The 17,884-nt window shown below is 44.5% G+C and overlaps 4 protein-coding genes across 5 annotated transcripts in view; 2 read left to right on the top strand and 2 right to left on the bottom strand.

Moving 5' to 3' along the window:
- Window positions 1–110: 110 nt before the first annotated feature.
- LOC117895857 (mitochondrial 2-oxoglutarate/malate carrier protein-like) lies at window positions 111–16,834 on the bottom strand. Its single transcript, XM_034803823.1, has 3 exons — window positions 16,823–16,834; window positions 14,748–14,754; window positions 111–1,080 (listed from the first exon to the last, which is right to left on the bottom strand). Exon 3 carries the CDS (start codon window positions 1,062–1,064, stop codon window positions 126–128), a length of 939 nt encoding a protein of 312 aa, XP_034659714.1. The 5' UTR covers window positions 1,065–1,080; window positions 14,748–14,754; window positions 16,823–16,834; the 3' UTR covers window positions 111–125.
- The window catches only part of LOC117895848 (serine-rich adhesin for platelets), a 115,262-nt gene continuing 101,670 nt past the window's right edge, over window positions 4,293–17,884 (top strand). Inside the window, exon 1 of the mRNA XM_034803809.1 lies at window positions 4,293–4,933. The gene's annotated coding sequence lies outside the window, so the exon portion shown is untranslated. The remainder of the gene's footprint in view (window positions 4,934–17,884) is intronic.
- LOC117895859 lies at window positions 5,633–6,481 on the bottom strand. 2 transcript variants are annotated; one of them, XM_034803827.1, is made up of 2 exons: window positions 6,374–6,481; window positions 5,633–6,257 (listed from the first exon to the last, which is right to left on the bottom strand). In XM_034803827.1, exon 2 carries the CDS (start codon window positions 6,183–6,185, stop codon window positions 5,757–5,759), a length of 429 nt encoding a protein of 142 aa, XP_034659718.1. In that variant the 5' UTR covers window positions 6,186–6,257; window positions 6,374–6,481; the 3' UTR covers window positions 5,633–5,756. The 2 variants fall into 2 exon arrangements, with proteins under 2 accessions (XP_034659718.1, XP_034659717.1); XM_034803826.1 differs by having other exon boundaries at window positions 6,327–6,440.
- LOC117893484 lies at window positions 9,407–9,817 on the top strand. Its single transcript, XM_034800114.1, has one exon. It carries the CDS (start codon window positions 9,512–9,514, stop codon window positions 9,815–9,817), a length of 306 nt encoding a protein of 101 aa, XP_034656005.1. The 5' UTR covers window positions 9,407–9,511.

Genomic DNA, 17,884 nt, shown 5'->3' with positions numbered 1-17,884 from the left:
AACCCACCCCTAAAACAACTCTGGTAATGTAATAAAGTGTCAAAATTGTAATTTAATTTGTAGTCCCATTTGTGTATCAGTTATTCGTAGTGCTCTTGGGATTTTGGATACATTGAACAATCCAATCAAATGCCCGGCCCATAGCTGGACTGGCCGAGCACAAACTTGTAGTACGCTTTGTTCAGCTGCTCGAGAAAGACAAAGGCAAAGACCGTGTGCGGACCAAGGCGGCAGAGATAGGGTGTAAAGCCCTTCCACATGGAGAAGAAACCCTCGTTGCGTGTCACCTTGTAGAGAACATCGAGAGTGCCGCGATATTCGCCCTTGCCGTCGATCACCTTTTGGTTCTGAATGCGCGTCTTGGCCATGTCCAGCGGCATGGAGGCGATGGTCGTCAGCAAGCCAGACATCATGCTGGCAGCCAGATGGAGCAGAAAGCCCTCGTTGATGTACTGATGAAAGTAGCCCTTGAGCTGCGAATACGATGCCAATTGGACCATGTTGACCACCATGGCACGTCCCACGGTGGGCATGCAGCCGCGCCACAGCGCAAACAATCCCTCCTCCTTGGTGATGCGGATGAAGGCATCGATGACGTTCTTGTAGTTGCGTCGCTGCGCCTCCGGCACCGACCTATCCGCCATCATGCGGATGAGTGAGACCTCGGCGGGATTGCCGAACATGGCACCAAAGGCGCCCGCCAGGATGCCCATGCCCATGCTGGCATAGACGGGCGGCGCATGATCCAGTTTATTGCGATATGCCTCCACCTCCATCTGATAGAAACCCATGCGCGCTGTCGTATAGGTGGCCTGCCGCATCAGACCCGCGCTCAGGCCATTGTAGAAGGCCAGGATGCCCTCGGCCTTGAACACTTTGGCAATGCAGTCGAAGGAGTTCTTGAACTCGCGCTTACCACTCGCCCCGGAGATTTGCATGCGTGTCTTGACCAGATCCAGGGGCTGCACAATGCAAGTGCCCATCATGCCGGCCGTGCCGCCAATGACGTACTTCATGTAGTTGGGAATTGTCTTCTTATCCTCCACACCGTAAACGACGACCATGATGAGGCTGACCAAAACGATTTTCAAATTTCAATTTCGAATTCCTTTGCTGTTTGATTTTTGAAAGGGGAATGACAACTGCAGGGCTGCTGCTCTGTGTGTGGAATCGATAGGCAAAGCGCCTATTGCCTTGTGCCGGATTTAGGTCGCTGTGGCATTGATTTTAATTGTGGCAGTTAACAGGCCAACACCTACCTTAGCTACGTACATTCAGCGCCAATTAACGGCCCTCTATAATTTTCTTCACATGCCAGATAATTTGTGCAACTTTTGGGCCACCCACAAATTAACGACACCCTGGCAAGCGGCTTATTATCTCTGCGCAGCCCAAGCCCAGGCCTAGCCCTCCAGCGTAACAGCAGAGTCGTCCCCCCTTGCTGCCATGAGTACACACAAAATTGTTTGGCATCGCTTGAAATGCAATTAGAGACACAAACTCAAACCGAAAGAACACTTTCCTCTCTGCCTGTGTGTGTGTGTGTGGATGCGCCCTCTCTGCCCCGTAATTAGACAAGCCAAAATTGTTATGTCAGTAGTGTGGAGCTGAGGGTGGAGGGTAGGTAGGGAGTGGGTGGGAAATCCAAACGTAAACCTAAAATTCATGTACTGCCAAATGCTCGTATCGACGACTCATGGCTGGCTAATTAGGAACTCATGTGGCTAAGAAAAGCATGAAAATGTGCACAAGGAAAGCTAGGGAAAAATCAAATAGCAGAGCTAGCTATATATTTATGTTAGTCGATGCAGGATAAAGGTTACAGGATACAGAGAGTCCTCCAAGGATGCAGTTTTATCGTTTCCAGGGGAGCTTTTATGGGCATAATTATGTGAAGGGATTTTTCAGACATGTTGGAGTATTGCAAAGAGTTTTCTTGGACTAGAATTTGTAAAGTTTGAACGTTTTTCCACCAGCTTTTGCTCTATTGATTGTTCATAAACTTCACAAAACGCCTGCAGACAGCTTCCAATGTAGTACCAATATTTCAGCCACCACTGTCGTGACACATAAAAACTTGCATGCGATAATTCAATACAAAATAAATATCATGTTTGCATGCCGTAAAGTATGCAGCATGAAATCTTCAACCGTGTACTGCGTAAATTGGCCGCAATGTGTAGGAGGGGCGCCACACGACAAGTTCCTTGACTGTTTTTGCCAATCCTTGAGTTGATTCCTGGAGTTCCTCGACCTAGCCTCAATGTCTTCCATTCAACAGTCCGCCTCTCTCTCTGCCATAATAAATTAAGAAGCTTTTGGGGCCACCCCGTGAACCTTGGGGCACACACTTTGGGCAAACTTGGCTAACGATGCAAATGCTGTTATCAGACTGCAGTGGATCGGGGGCGAAGGCAACATAAACAGCCTAATTATTTATGTGCATAAGTAAAAGTGGGCCAAACAGTCGAGAGAGCTGCTGCAGCAGCCACAGTGGCAACAGCAACAGTAGCAGCAACAGCAACAGCAACAATGCAATCAAACAATCAGAGAGACAAGCTCGCTGAACTGAAATGCCAATTGTGAAAATTGTAAATAAATATTTTAACAGACGACGACGACGGCGACGGCGGGGACTACAATAGCAACAACAAGACGGGAAAACTACAATAAATCAGATCATATCGGCAGCCGGCTGCTGCGGTGCGGTCTCTGTTTGCGGTTTTGGGGCAGGGCAGGAGGAGGGTGCGGCAAGCAAGGCTGAGGCGGCATCAACAGAATTGTGGCATCGACAGCGTAGCGTAAAGTAGAGGCAGCAACAGAAAGGAGGCAGCAGCCAGAGCGGAGGCCCTACAAGCGTGAATGGCATGGAAAATCCAGGGTGTGTGGCTCGATAAGGTAGGGCAGAGAAGGCAGACCAATTGGTGCACTACTAGGAAGAAACGGATCGAGAGAGAGGTGAAGAGGCAGTCAGACAGTAAGAGAGAGCCTCACCTTTTATTAACACACCTTGGAGGCAGGCCGGCAGCAGCTGAGCAGAGCGAGGCCCTACAAGCGTGGACGAACATCATGGGAAAACTAACCGAAAGAAAAACGCAAAAAAAAAGTTAAAAGCAACAGCGATAACAATAAGGAGAACGAGCAAGTCGATGACAATGAAGATAGCAAAGGAGAAAAGCAAAGGAAGGAAAGGAAGACAGCCGAAGAGCAGGAAAGCTAGCAGGAAAGATAGCCCAAAAGCAGGAGAGCCCAAAGAAGGAGGAGAGGAGGGAAGTGGTAGAGCGAGAGAGCACACAAAGAATCGCATGAAAACCGCAGAAAATTTACGCTCAGGCGAACTCTCGAACTCGAGCGGCTGAGGTGAAGCTTCTGGCTAAAAGAAAAATGACAATAACAGCTGCAATTTCAAGGGGGTAACAAGGGGGATGTGATGGCCCTCTGTGAGAGCCGAAGCGAGCGACAAAAAAGTTAACTACACGAAAACAACAACAACAAAAACGAAAAACGAGGCATTAAGTGGCGAACCGTTAAGAAGTCATTCGAAGTTGAGTTTAGACTAAACAAAAAAGACAAAAACAAAACCTGAAACCTGGCCCAGCCGAGCGCCCTGGGAGTGAGTGAAGCAGCCTTATGGTGCGGTAATTTGCGGAGTAAACAGAGCAAGAGCAAACGAAACAGAAACACAGAAACCAAAGCAGAGCAAGAGCAACCGAAATAGAGCTAGAGGGGAGTCAGAGAGGGGAGCTAGAGCTAAAGCTAGAGCCAGCGCCAGAGCGAGAGAGCGAGTTTCAGTGAGAGCGAGATTCGTAATTGCGCCAAGCCTGAGAGTAAAAGTCTTCTTGAGCAAATGAGAGCGGCAGCGAAAGTTAATGCAGATCAGAGAGCGAGCGGGTAAAGATCCACAAATAGATTAACACTTGACAGATAAGCAAAATTTAAATAAACAGAAGTCACGAGGGAATAAAAGTTTCTTAAAATATGTGTGTCATTCGATAGTTGCTGGAGTCCAAAAATATAATTTCTCTCGCTCTGTCTGGCAGTAAAAATTAACGCACAATGCTAAAGCACAGTTATTGTTAGACAATAAATCAATGCCCACAAAATTCTAAACGAAAGACTTGAACGATACAAACTTGCGATCATTTTTCTCTTGCGTTCGCTCTCGCTCTCTCTCCCTAGCGCCGTCGTAGCGCGCCGCTCTCTCTTGCAGTTGCTCGATTTTCGAACAGCAGCAAGCTTTTCGAACTTGCGGCTGCTGTCCAAGCGCGGCTCAAAGCCGCAACCGAAACTTGGGGGCCATTCATTCGTCTTTCATTCGTCGGGCGCGATCGTTCGCGTCGTTGTGCAGAAGAGAGTATTAGAGCAAGAAAGAGAGCAGAGCAGAGCAAAGCGTCTTCTTCTTTGCCGAAGAATGAACGTTTTTCCAAGCCGCAGCAGTATCTCCCGGTCCCGGTAGCTGCATCCCCCCCTGCCCAACGATCCGCGTGTGTGCGTGTTGTACCATTTGCATTTCAAAGTTTTGCGTTTTTCGTTCCATTTCGCTGTGTCCAAATTGACGCCGCGTTTGCATTGCACTGTGGATTGCATATCTCGGTGCGGTACGGTTTTCGTACGGCCTTAAAAATAGCCTTTTACAGTAATTACTGGGCGCAAAAAAAAAAATAGCCGCCAGAAACGTGTTTTTTGTGAACGAGTTACAGTTACAGCTGCATCTGAAGAAAAATATAAGAAAAATTTCACTCAAAAGTGTATTGCCGAAAAATAAATAATAATAAATTGTGTTTGAAGCAAAGAAGAAAATCTTCTACCGAGCAACGTCTACTATTTGTTCCATCTGTTAACATTGTGCTCATAATTTATCGTACAACAAATATGCAAATAGAAAGCAACAAATTTGTACAGCAAGTGGAATATTTCAAAGCTTAAAGAAAAGGTAAAGAAAAAAATAAACCAATGCATTTCTAACACACAAAAAAACAAGCCATAAAAAATGAACCTTGGGGGGAGCACACAAAAAAGAGCACGAAAACAACCTGCTAATGAGGCAAATTGTGAAAACCGTCAGAAGCCCGAACTGATTCTGAACTTGATGTTTTGGTTAATATATTCATTAGTAAGCATTTCTCTGTGGGACAGCTGACTGACGATTTGCATAACGGTTCAACCGAGTTGAAGAAAGCTTTTTTTGTTAGATCATCTCCAAGGGAGAATATCATCACGTTTTTTAATAGATCTCCCAATGATCTATCGATCTTAAATAGCACTTGCTGCACGATTGAACTTTAAACCGCATTCTTGGCTGTCTCTCCCTCCCTCGCTCTGTCTGCATTGGACGCATCTATCAGTGATCGCAGGGGAGAGTGGAGTGTGTGCGGGGCAGAGCTAGCCAATTTTCAATGGATCGCAGCCAGTCTTCGTGGGAACTCTTGACTCTTTCGGGGCAACTTTGTGGCATTTTGCTAGCCATCGCGGTTCGCGGTTCGGGCACAGATTTTGTTAGCCCTGGCCAAAAAAAAAGAAACAGGCTTACAGAACAGGAATTTCCACTCCTACAACAAACCAACCGACAATTGACATTTTTGTGTAATTGCCAAAAGAGCTATGGAAAAGAGTATCTGTTTTTGTGGAGTTTTTTTTTTGGTTTTATTCAACATCATTTTCTTTGATTTTTAATCGTCAACAATTAAGGTCAAACATTAATCGAACTAAGGAACTTTTAAACACTAAAATATTACACTTAAATGAACTCGAAAATGTTAGACAAATATCTCGGGTCCAAAGATGGACACCTTGGAGGTCTGAGCCTCGCCCTGCGGACGCGGCTTGGGCGGTGTCCTTGGTGGCTTTGCCATCGGAGCTGGGGAACTGTTTCGGCTGCTGCTGCTGCTGCTGCTGCTGCTGTTGCTGGCCGTGCGGCGCCTCCGCACGCCCTTGAGCTGTTCCCGGAGCTGCTCCTTGTAGACCAACTCACGCTTGCAGGCCTGCAGCTCCTCCACGCTGCAGTGCTTCAGATGGCGTATGGTGCGGGACACCAGGCCATCGATAATGTTGATCTTGGTGCGGGACAGCCGCGTGGGCTCCGCATGGCGTCGGGTCAGCTCGCTCTGGTACTGGAACAGCAGATATCCCACACTGGGACGGGCTCCGCGACGATGATTGAAACGCTGCTGCTGCTGGCTTTCCATTTTTGCAAGTTTCTTTCGAAATTCCTCGGAGTACGACGGCGATGCGGATGTGGTGCTGCTTGGCAGTTTGAGCTGTGAATGATGTCCTGTTGTACTTTACCAGGATTATTTATATCTGGGGGCGCTTAGACACTGGACTACCTGTTGCACTGTCCCACACCCCATGACCTGCTGACTTGTGTGTTTACCTGAAATCTTTATCACGGGTAAAACCACTCTCTGTCTCTCTTATTTGTTGATCCGCATCCGTAATAAAGTTATTAAATGTTTGACATTTCATGCAAATGCTGCTCTCTACCTCTCTATGTTTCCTTTGCTTCCCTTTTTCCCTTTTATGGTTTGACCTTTCGCCTCAAGATGTTGCAGCTAGGCAGCGCCTCATGTCTGTGGCTACTGTATAAGTGTGTGGTGGCCGGACTACTGCGCTGTAGGGGATAAGACTTGGCTTAAACGGCGACTAAGTGGCTCAGGATTTCGCATGCTTGACGGAAATTTTTCAATGGTTTTAAGACAGAGATTAACTAGCCGCCAAATATGGACAGTGAAAATTTATCAATGAATCTTTGGTGTTTTGTAAGGAATTATTTATGTAGATTTCCATGTAGGAAGTTTTTGGACATTAGTTATGAATATGTAATAATTAATGTGGGTTATAATGATTATAATAAAATCTGCTACAGCATTTATAAATGGAAAAAATCCATAAAAAGAAAATTACACCTTAAAATTGAACCAAAGTTATCAAAAGATTATAAAATCTACCAAATTGAGGGGATTATTCCATAAAACATCAATTTCTTATTACACTCTGTAATCCCAGCCCATATTTGATCTGCAGAATTAATAAATTTAAAATAAATAAATGGCAGAAAACCAGAAACAACAAAAAGGTCACCCAGCTGCTCATTTTGCAGCCAAAAATATGCCTCTCAAAAGTGTATTCTCTTCTGGCACACATTCTGGCTCTAAGAACGAAGCGTTCTGAATATAATTCTGCAATCTAATACGTAGATCTGATAGTTCTTCACTCTCCTACAGGCGCTTCCCTCTAGCCTGTTGCATAAATCTAACACAAAAAGGCCAAAATCAAACCCCTAAATCTTTGCTCTTGTCTAATGTTTATTTTTATCTCCAAAATCCCTGACAAGCTACGATTAAAACCACATTTCAAGCACCCATTGATAAGCCTATACATTTTTTCTGAGAACTTTTCTAGTATATTTAGCCTCAAACTTGAACCAGTTTTTGCCCACTCGAAAATCCACAATAAGTTGAACTGCAAATAAATGCTGTGCTAACTCCTGTGCCTTAGCCTGTGCCTGAAAACACACTTTTCCGTAATGAATTTTCCTTGAAGTGATAAATATATAAAGCCACTACGAAGGTCCATCCCTTGTCCATTCTTAACTGAAGGACGGACTGCTCTCCGGCTGTGTGTTAAATATTTATTTATGAAACGGCTGCCCGGCTCACAAATTGTGACCTTGTGCCCCACACCCACTGTGTCCAGCAAAACCCCATTTGAATGTGGGTTAGAAGTGGGTTTTAAAAATGCTTTTCATGTAATTGTAATTCCGCTTAATGTAATTGACACGCGGCAGAGGTCCAAGCCCAAGCCCCACTCCCTGCGCGAGTTAATTTCTACTTAATTATGGCCTAAATATATTTGTGGGGGAAAAGGAAAGGGAGGGAGCCGCTTTAAAGCTAAGTAAAATTTATGAATCTTTTGCTGCTGCACAAAAAGAATAATAATAATGGGTAATAATGCTAGCCATAATGTTAATAGCAACAACAATGACCAGTGAAAGTTTCCTTTTCGTTTATGTTAATTCTTCGCGTATGATTCAATGCTCTGTTTCGTTGCTAAATGCAGGGCCCACAAATCAGTGGCCGTGATGTTGATGGTGATGATGCCCAGCCATCATTAAAGCTGCCTGCTTGGGGTCTTAGCGCGGAAGGTGTATGCACAATGTAGCTGCCACGACACGCAACCAAGGCCCAGACCCAACTGCAGCTCCATTTCCATGCCCTGCTCGGGTCTGCTCTGCTCTGCTCTGCCGTTCATTGAGCGCGTTGAATTGGAAGCTGTCGACGGGCTGTCAAAACCAGAGCAAATGGCCAACAACCCGCATGGCTCTGTTAGCCTCTGGGCCAGGCTTTGACCTTAGCTACCTACCTGTACACTTCGAGTACCCTTCAGCTTGTAGCTGACAGTCCCCTTGAGGCCATTTTGTGTGCCATAAAACGCTGATGCACCGCATTTGCTTAAGCCCGGCGCGTGGTCTTTCCCAAAGTTCTTAATCCGGTTGCCAAAATCCTTTTGTTTTCGCTACATTTGCAGCTACTAAGTGCAATTATAAAAGGATTATGCGACAGCGACCCGAGCCCATGGACGTCTCTCTCGCTTCTTCCAGAAGGCACCTTGCATACATTTCATTATGACACATAATTTTTAATGAATTACCTGGAAGTGGCTTCTCTCTGCTCTCCTCTCCTCTCTGCATTTATGCTAATGATGCAGCTACCAGTGAAGATCTGTCCCACAGGTCATATACATATTTATAGACAAATCTCTTTCGGTTCCCATGCAAATGCAGCAGCCAGCACACACACACACATGTGTGTGTAGATTGACGTACTTTACGTGCATGTAGATGTCACTCAGGTGTGCTGCTCGCTTACTGGGAACTGCGTGGTGGAATGCATCTAAGAACAGCACAAAATTCTGTGGAATAGTCACACGATTGTTGTTGGTGAAAGGTTTTCTCTGCGCTTTTTTTGTGTGCCATGCAAATTTGAGTTTTTCTTTGCTTAGTTTAGGGTTTATTTTCAGCATTTATTTACACATTCTCAGTGCTAAATTTCATTAAAATATCTGTCATTATTCATACCTTTAAGCCACGAACTCCCTTCCAGAACTTTCTCTGTTAATTCACAGCAGATCTGTCACCTGCCTTAGATCGCTCTCCCACTCTCTCTGCCTCAAAACTGTGCCACAGACGTGCACGTTCTTGCCTCTTAGCTGCCCGCAACTAATGTCTAATAATGGGATGGTAAACCAAAGGCTTAAGCCTTTTGGGCAGCCAAAGTGGGTCGTTGGATTAGTCCTGGATTAAGCTATGAAATATTTTTGCACAAATATTGACAGAGAAAGAGCGCCAGAAAGGGGTTCCCTGACCTGCCACAGGTAAACCCATGATTACAGGTAACCGCGGGCCCAAATATAAGCACGTGTCCCCTGCCACAGTAGCATCAGTTGGCCTAGTGCTGTCCCGGCGAGCGGTTACTCCACTTTCACTTTGAGAAAAAAATAGCAACAGAACGCAATGGACCACGACAGATTTTACAAGCCCACTGTCACCTATCATCTGTTCCTGTATCGTGCGGAGCTGGCACGCCGCAATGCCCGCCAGCTGCGACTGTCCCGCACCAAGATCGAGATCACGGACGAGCTGATCTCGGAGACGGTGCGCAATCTGAAGACCTGCAGCATGGATGACCTGAAGGCGGTCAATCGAGAGCTGCTCTTCAAGCGGAAACTGCGCCACAATGTCTCCAAACTGAACAAAGAGGCCAAGCGGCAGCGACAGCAGCAGCAGCAGCAGCAATCTCAGAGCCAGTTGCAGCAGTAAAAAAATAGAAATAGCAGCCATCCAGCACGATTGATTTATTGTAAATATAGCTCCGTCCTCCTCTGTAAATAAAGATATATTTGATAAGTTTGTTTGTTGCATTGAAATTGCCTTGGAAACTTGTTTGAGACAAAAACTGGTAGCTGATTCAGACCAAAGCCGACAAGCTTTGCATTGGCTAACGGCACAGACCAACCTCTGAACCTGCACGGAGGACAAGCGGGGACGTTAACCAGTTGCAAATTTGTACGATTTTGGCCACCAAACTAATTAGAAATTGCAAATGCAATTAACAAAAGGCAACACAACAAAACAAAGGCTGCTCAAAATGCCAATGTTTTAATAAAAATTTAATTTGTTGCTGTTGCTTCCCTCTGACACTGAAAGCCAAACGAAACTGGTTCGCTGCATAAATTAGCAAAAAAAAAAAGCCAAGAGCCAAGAAACCAAAGACCAGATCGGAGCAGCAGGAGCTACGGCAGAAGTATGGGCAGCAGGGAGGTGTAGCGGTGTGTGGGTCAGTGCGGGGGAGAACAAATAAAAATAAAAATAAACAAAAAAGAAGTTAGCAACTTTTGCTAAAAACTCTAACGAAATAAATACAAATCAGCCAACAGTTAACAGCTTGAAAAGCGTTTGGGGGAAGCTTTTGGCTTTTGCCTTCTGCCTTTTGCCTTTGTTTCCCCGACAAGCGAACTGGCTCGGGGTCTGGTCTGTAAATTTATTTCGTGTCACTGTTCGATTTATGTGACTACAGGAAGGTTGTAATAAAACACAAACCCCAACCCCCTATGGATGTAGATTTCAGAATATATGTGGCCAGACCTCTTAAGATATTTATCTGCCAGATTTTGTGTGTCGAAATAAGTGCCCGAACATGACGGATTTCTTTCATGTATCATGGAAACTATGAAAAAGGGAAATAAAGATGCAATTGGTTTCGTTTCTGATATGAATATATAATTTGATCGATTTAATGGGAGCTTCTTATTGTTTATAATCATTTGTGCTTACAATTTTGAATAGCCATAAAAGATATTTGAGTTGGATGTGAGTTTTAATGCTTGGGGAATATTATTTGCTTGTTTCTTTGTTTCTTATTTAATTGGAAAGTTGATTTTATCAGATATTTATTGCCACACCTTCCAGTCCCCCAAATCGCGAAATTCTGAGAAGTTTATAATTTGTAATATTCTAGAAAAGTGTCAATGAAGAGGAATAAATAACCAAAACACCTGTCGCTTTTACTTGTAAAAAAACATCCCCAGATCCAGCTGTTTATTAACTTTCCTTACAACAATTTTAAATATTTATTAAATCCATAAATCCCTAAACTCCGTTCCACTTAAACTTGTATAACCCCTGGAAAAGCCTGCCCCACACCCGCTCGCTGTCTCGCTTTATGTTTTGATTGGAATTCTGTTTCTCTTTCTCTGTCTGAATCTCAATCTTTTGACTTCAATAATTCATTGTTTTGGCCGCCATGTTATGCTTTTGGCAAAGACTATTTGAAGGACAGGCAGGCTTAGAGCCGTAGACAGCAGACAGGCGGACAGATAGACGGACAGACCAGAGGTTACTGTTCTACTTGACAAATGGTTTTTGTGTGTGGCCTGACCCACAGCAGATACAATAACAACAGCAACAAAGACAAGCAACAAAAGCAATCGGCGACTACAACCAGCCACAGTAAAAATCATCGAATCACGACTTTGAGCTCTTTTGATTGACATGCACAAAAAGGAGCAACAACAAACACAAACGTTCACAGAACATTGTCTGATTGTTCATAATTAAAGCCAAAAAAGAGACACCCGAGGCCCACCGAATGACGACAGAAAAATAAAACGTTTCGCAATAATTCTTGGCGTCGCCAGTTGCCAGTCTCGAGGTGACACGAGACAACGACAACGACAAAGAATGGGGCTGCAAAAATGTAACCAAGAAATTATCTCATAGAGCCCCGTAGAATACCCCATGGAATACGCCCCGTTGGATACCAGTACGAGTGCTTATTAACGCATAATTAGCATGCTTAGAACAGCTCGGAGACTGGATACCCTCTGAGCTACACGCCATAGTGACACACACCACAGCTTGTGGTCACACCACAAACCAATTGACCAACCCACCAAGATGCCGTGGCAGCCTCCTCCTCCTCCTCCTCCTCCTCCTTCGTTCCTGCTCTGTTCGTGCTGTGCTTCAGCGTGTACCGTTCACTTTGGACCGGGCCACAACTATAGCAACAATTGTGTCGCTTTTGACATTTAGCCACAATTACCTTTGTTTTTTTTGTTGCTTATATTTGGTATGACTCGTTCGCTGGATATATCTCTTTTTTGCATCTACTATATAGTATGTGCGAGTATCTCCTTACCTCTCCTTACCCGCTTTGCATTTCCATAGCGCGAAACTTGTTATAATTAAAATATGCGCACTCTTTTAAGCCCCCTCTCCGTTAGCTTTTATATTTTCAAGGTGTTTTTGCAGGCAATTAAATGGTGACAAAAAAGTTTTCAATCGGGAAAAACAGGTGACTGAAATCGGTAATTGGCGTTGGAGCTTTGAAACTAGGGCTATTTTTAGAAAGTAGATCAAGATTTGGTTTACATGTTGTGGGGAAAGGAAACGTTTTTTACCATAAAGACAATATTTGAACAAATGGAATGTCCTGAAATGGGCTCCTGAATTCATATATTTCTTATTCGTTTCTTGCAAAAATGTACATTTATTTTGCAAAATGCTCAAAATTCCAATAAAAATATGATCCCTCATCTATGTATAAGAAAACACACCCAATCACAGACATAAATTCTAACTTATCGCACCAGAGATCTAGCATCTCTTCATTAGCCCATTAAAATTATCCCTCTCTAGTTGGTGGCTGTTTCTTCTCGAACTCTGTGCTGCCGCTGCAACCTGATGCCCCTGTGACTCTTATTGTTGCTGTGGCAAGGTGTGGCCATTGCACTTTTCTGCACTGTGCCTGTGCTTGTGCTGTGGGCGTAAGCGCTTGGCTTGCCGTTGACGTGGCCTGGACTGGAACTGAAACTGGAATTGTCTGCATGTTTCTGATGGGAGGCAGGCTGCTACGTCCCCAGTGCACTGCACCGCCTTTTATAACTTTTGGCATTTACAATATTTAATCATATTTCGTGAGGAGCGCAAAACAACGAGAAATGTCGTTCGGAGCGTAACTTATGGGTACTTTTGGGGGTACCCGTGCGCCCGAGACAATAAGAAATAAATGAAGGCGTAGTCGAAGTCGTAGATACACTTGCCTTGGCCTTTAGAATTGCCTAAAAAAATGAAAAGATTTACCGTATGAAGAGCTATGTAGGAAATATGCCAGATCCCGTCTTCTCTTCGCTCTTAATACCCTTCTCTTCTTGTTCGTGTCTTCGCCGCTCTCTTTCTCTTTGCATCTTTGCCCTCTGCTCTTTTTCTTTTCCACTGCTTGCATCTCTTTCGGTGCATTGCTGGGAGCAATTTAACCGTTTTCATTTTTTATGCATGTGCATTGCATTTGTGGCTCATTTGCATTTGTGGTTTTTTCTTGGTGTTGCCCCTCTGCCACTGCCGCTGCCTCTGCTGCCGCTGCCTCTGCTGCCGCTGGGTGGGTTGGCGATCCTTGTGTCGGTTGTGTCGGGTGGGTGGATGTCTGTAATGCAATTTGCTGCAAAAATGAAACTGAACGAATGCCGAGAGTCCGGGCATCGCGTCGAGCATTTGCCAGCATTAAATTTAATTTTATTAAAAAAAACTTTTTTTCTGTTGCTCTCCATGTGTCTTTTCCTCTCTCTCTGTGTTTTTGTGTGTGTGTGGGTGCTGCCTGGGAATTGTACAATTGACAACAGGCGCAAGTTGGCCATAGCCGCCTGCCGTTTGCTGCAGTTGAAGCTGTTGCCGCCGCTGTTGTCGTCGCCGCCGCATGTTGTTGACGTGCTTGTAGCTGCTGTTTGTCGTTGCATGTACTCCCCACTCCCACAGCCGCTCTCCTCTCCGCCTCTCTTCCTTATTCCCTCACACTTTTTGTTTTATGGCTGCTGCGGCTGTGTTTGTGTGTGTCTGAAAGAGAAGTTCAATGAAGTTTTGCATTGTGTGGGGTGGGTTGGGGTTGGTGGGAGTAGCGGAACGATAAACCCAACGAGATTGAAATTGTTGTAGTTACGTGTACAGTGGTATTTGTGTAAGTGGAACTATTAATGGGGATTACTGAGAGTTTTAGAGAAGGTTTCGTTTCACTTGGAAGGAGATTGGAACTTTAATGGAAGACCATACCTAAAAGGTATTAAATTTATTCGAATTACACAAAGTTTATTAGAGGCAATTACCACTTTATTCACTCTTGTTGCTCCTTGCACTTTCCCAATGCCGTTTGTTGTTCCTGTTGTTGTGGCGGCTTTTGTGGGTAATCTGCTGTCGGCATCAGCCATTGTCCAGGATTGTTACCAATTCTTTGTAACTACACTCACCCCACTTCACCTTTCTCCATATGAGCATGCTCGTATGTTCGCTTTTGCATATTCATTTGACGCCCAAGGACAGCAGTCATCAGCAGAAGCCGCAGCAGATGTAGCAAAGAGCAGCAGCAACAGTAATGGCAGAGGTAAAGCACAGAGAGCAGCGATGGTAAAGCAGCAGAGAACATTAATGGCAGGAGCTAAAGCGCAGAGAGCAGCAATGGTAAAGCAGAGCTCAAAGCAGTAGAAGCAGTGGAGAAGCAGCAGCGAAAGGCAGAGGTACAGAACCGAACAGCAGAGAACAATTGCTGTGGCAGCAGCGCTAGGGCAGAGGCCGTGGCAGAGCTAAAGAGCTTAAGCAGAAGCAGAAGCACCGGCAGAGAGACAGCCCAGCGACTATATCGAAATGCTTCTCATCATCATTTGCATATGTTACAGTTTATTTATTGTTGCGGTTGTTTGCTGCCGCTGCTGCTGTCTGCTGCCTGCTTGTTGTTGGCTCGCTCTGTGTTATTCGCGCGCATTGCATTACAACACAAACAGCGAAGGCAGAGAGAGAGAGAAAGAGAGCGTGGAGTGTGCAGAGTGGAGTGGGTGTGATGTGTGGACAGGAGTCTTAACCTCGCTCTTTCCTGCTCATGCATTTGCATTGTTTCACCCTCAAATGATAAACAGTTCGATTGTGTGTGGAGTGCGGTGTGGAGTGGAAGGAGGGACCAGAAAATATAACTCATACGCAATGCTCACCTCGCTCTTTGCTTTGTCTCTGTCTCTCTATCACTATCTCGCTTTCACGCTTTGCCATATTTATGGCAGTTACGTGAGACTTTGTTTCATGCGACAATTGCTCTTTGTTTCACAGTTCGTTCGGTTTTTGGCATAAATATTTATTTGTTTTTTGGTTATTTTTCACCTCCCTCCTTGGTTTTGTTATAATTTTTTGCAGCCTGATAATTTATGTTTCTTCGATTGTGCAAGAATTGTGCAGACATTCGATGGGCACCGTCACGAGCGAGCGAGCGGAGCGGAGCGCAGCGCTCTCTCACTCTTACGCCTTTAAAGTTTTCGCTGTAAGGTAGAGTTGATTAATTCTCTCAGCGAAAGTTGCTTCCTACAACGTTGATTTGAGAGGGGAACTTTTTAGCCTTTAACAGGGAGATTTCTGCCTGTATTATTAACGAATATTATCACAAATTTCACTGTTTTCCAATCGAAATCGCAAAAACAATAAAAATATTTAATCGGAATGTTTACAGCAACAAATAGTGAACCTTTTGCCATACTTTATATTATCATAAAGTGCATTCTTCTATTTGTGTTACGCACATCCACGCGAATACAATATGTGTGCATATCCCATCGCCCCACAAGTACCGGAGGTATCATAATACAATAGATTCTGCTGTTCATTATTGGTCAACAATGAGTGCCGGTGGTGTGCGCCCCTCTGCTGCGGGGGCATATCATTTTCGCATTTTGATGTCCGATTACCGGGCAGCAGCCATAACTAGAGCACAGCAACAATAGAAAAAGGTACAAAGGCAGCAGCAGCAGCAACAACTATTATGACAGCGAGTAGCTAGAGCAAAAGCAATTTGTTGCACTCACTCAGACAGGCACACACACAGACACAGCTCAGATAGAATTGTATCTATGTGAGACAACTCAATGCGTTGGGCACTGCCTCTGCCTCTGCCTCGCTCGCTCCTTCGCTCGCAAAGTTGTCGGCTATGAAAAATGGATCTGCTCCAGAAGATTTCAGTAATCTCGTTCGTCACACTTGGCCGCTCAAGTACAAATTTATGAAGACTCCAAAGCTAACGACCACTTCGTGCCCGCCTGCTCGTCCCCCCCTTCCGTTCGTCTCGATCTTCCCAACCCTTTTTTGAACCAGAGCGTAGGGCCATGTCCGAGCTTCTTTTATTAACTTGTAATGCTTGTTTCGTTTCGTTTCGTTCCCTGCGCTCTTCATTCTGCCAGAGATGCACTCAAGAATGTCATGGAAGAGTGGCCAAAGTGTCAGTTCGGCTGGGTTTGTAGCAGCATTCCCCCAGTGCCGCCGGTTATGATGTAAGTTCAATAAATCTGCCGCTGCAACAATGCTAGTTTTGTAGTAGACAATCGGTGGCTGTTGCCTCAGGCTCATTTGCATCGCGCGGCAATGGCAATCTTTTTGCGAAATCCCCGCGCCAAATGACTTGCGGGGCAAAGACTGTCTCCCTCTCTGGCTATAAAGAAAAGTGGGCGTCGGCGGGCAACACCAAATGTTGAAAGGCGGCCCCAGCGAAACAATTAATGTGACTACCGCGAATGGGCTTAATGAACCTTTTTGCACAAGAAACGAAGAAAAAACGCAAACAAACAGTGGAAATACGAAAGGGAAACCTGGCAATTGCCTTTGTTTGTCGCCCGCACCCACACCCCTTGCGATCATTATCCCTTTCACATTCGATTTAGCATTTAACGATGCACAAAATCATGCTCTTTCACTATGTGGCAGAGTCATTTCCACAGTCATTTCCATTCCGATTTCCACACAGACACAGCTACAGCCAGCCAGCCAGTCAGCCAGCCAGCCACACACATTTTTCAATTAATTAAACCAAAAATATTTTTCTTGTTTCTCCTGTCCTGTCCTGTTGCGTTCCTCTCTGCACTGCACTGTCCTGTCCCATTGTACAATTGACGTAAAATATAATTAAAAACTGTTCATGTCAATACGCAAAAGCGGGATCAGAGCAGCGCACAGAACTGGGTAACTGTGTGGCACTATGTGGGGGTGCAACACAAAAAAAAAATGGAAAATCGACACCAGGCGATGCATTCAATCAATGCATGGCAGACAAAATGCAAAATGCACTTTTATTGTGTTTTAAAACAAATTGAAAAGCCAACAATTCGCAGCAAAGCAAGAACACAACAAAAAAAATGATATTTGGAGCACAGCAATGGATTTGATGCTCTATCGATAAATGGAGAATAAAACCATTAGAAATTTATCTTTCAATTCAATTTTTATGAACAGATTCTGTTGTATAATCCCCTGACAACATGTAAAATTATTCCTTACATCTTTTTTTGTGTTCTAAAAAGTATACTCCAATATTAACAACCTAATTATCCCCCACTTTTAATTGAACTATTCCAAAACCCAAACTTTAAACACTAATTATGGCCTTCAGCAGACAACAGCCATCTACCATCTCTCGAGTTTCCACCTAATTACTATATTTCAACACAATAAAAACCCAAAAATATGACCAGCAATACCCAAACATCTCTCTCTCTCTCTTTCATCTCCCCAAACATGTTTAGATTGATCTTGGAGAATGTTTTCCATGGCCTCGATCCCCCCCATTCATGTTTATCATAATCCAAATTTATGGCTTAACAGAGCGGTAATACCCGCAGTATTCCCCCCACTGCCATATTTATGGCTTGAGCACAAAGCTCATCGGTGTATCGGCTTATGGCTGTTGGTTGGGTAAGGGTATATAACAGAATATTAACACAAAAAGGAAATTCGCATTGCTGTGTAATAATAAATATTGGTTTTGACTTTTTGTTTTTGTATTGGTTTTTGCTCTCTATCTCTCTCTCTCTT

The sequence above is a fragment of the Drosophila subobscura genome, chromosome J, assembly GCF_008121235.1.
Source record: "Drosophila subobscura isolate 14011-0131.10 chromosome J, UCBerk_Dsub_1.0, whole genome shotgun sequence".
Taxonomy (NCBI): domain Eukaryota; kingdom Metazoa; phylum Arthropoda; class Insecta; order Diptera; family Drosophilidae; genus Drosophila; species Drosophila subobscura.
The sequence above is the reverse complement of the archived record's forward strand: the minus strand, read 5'-3'. Positions and strand labels throughout refer to the sequence as shown.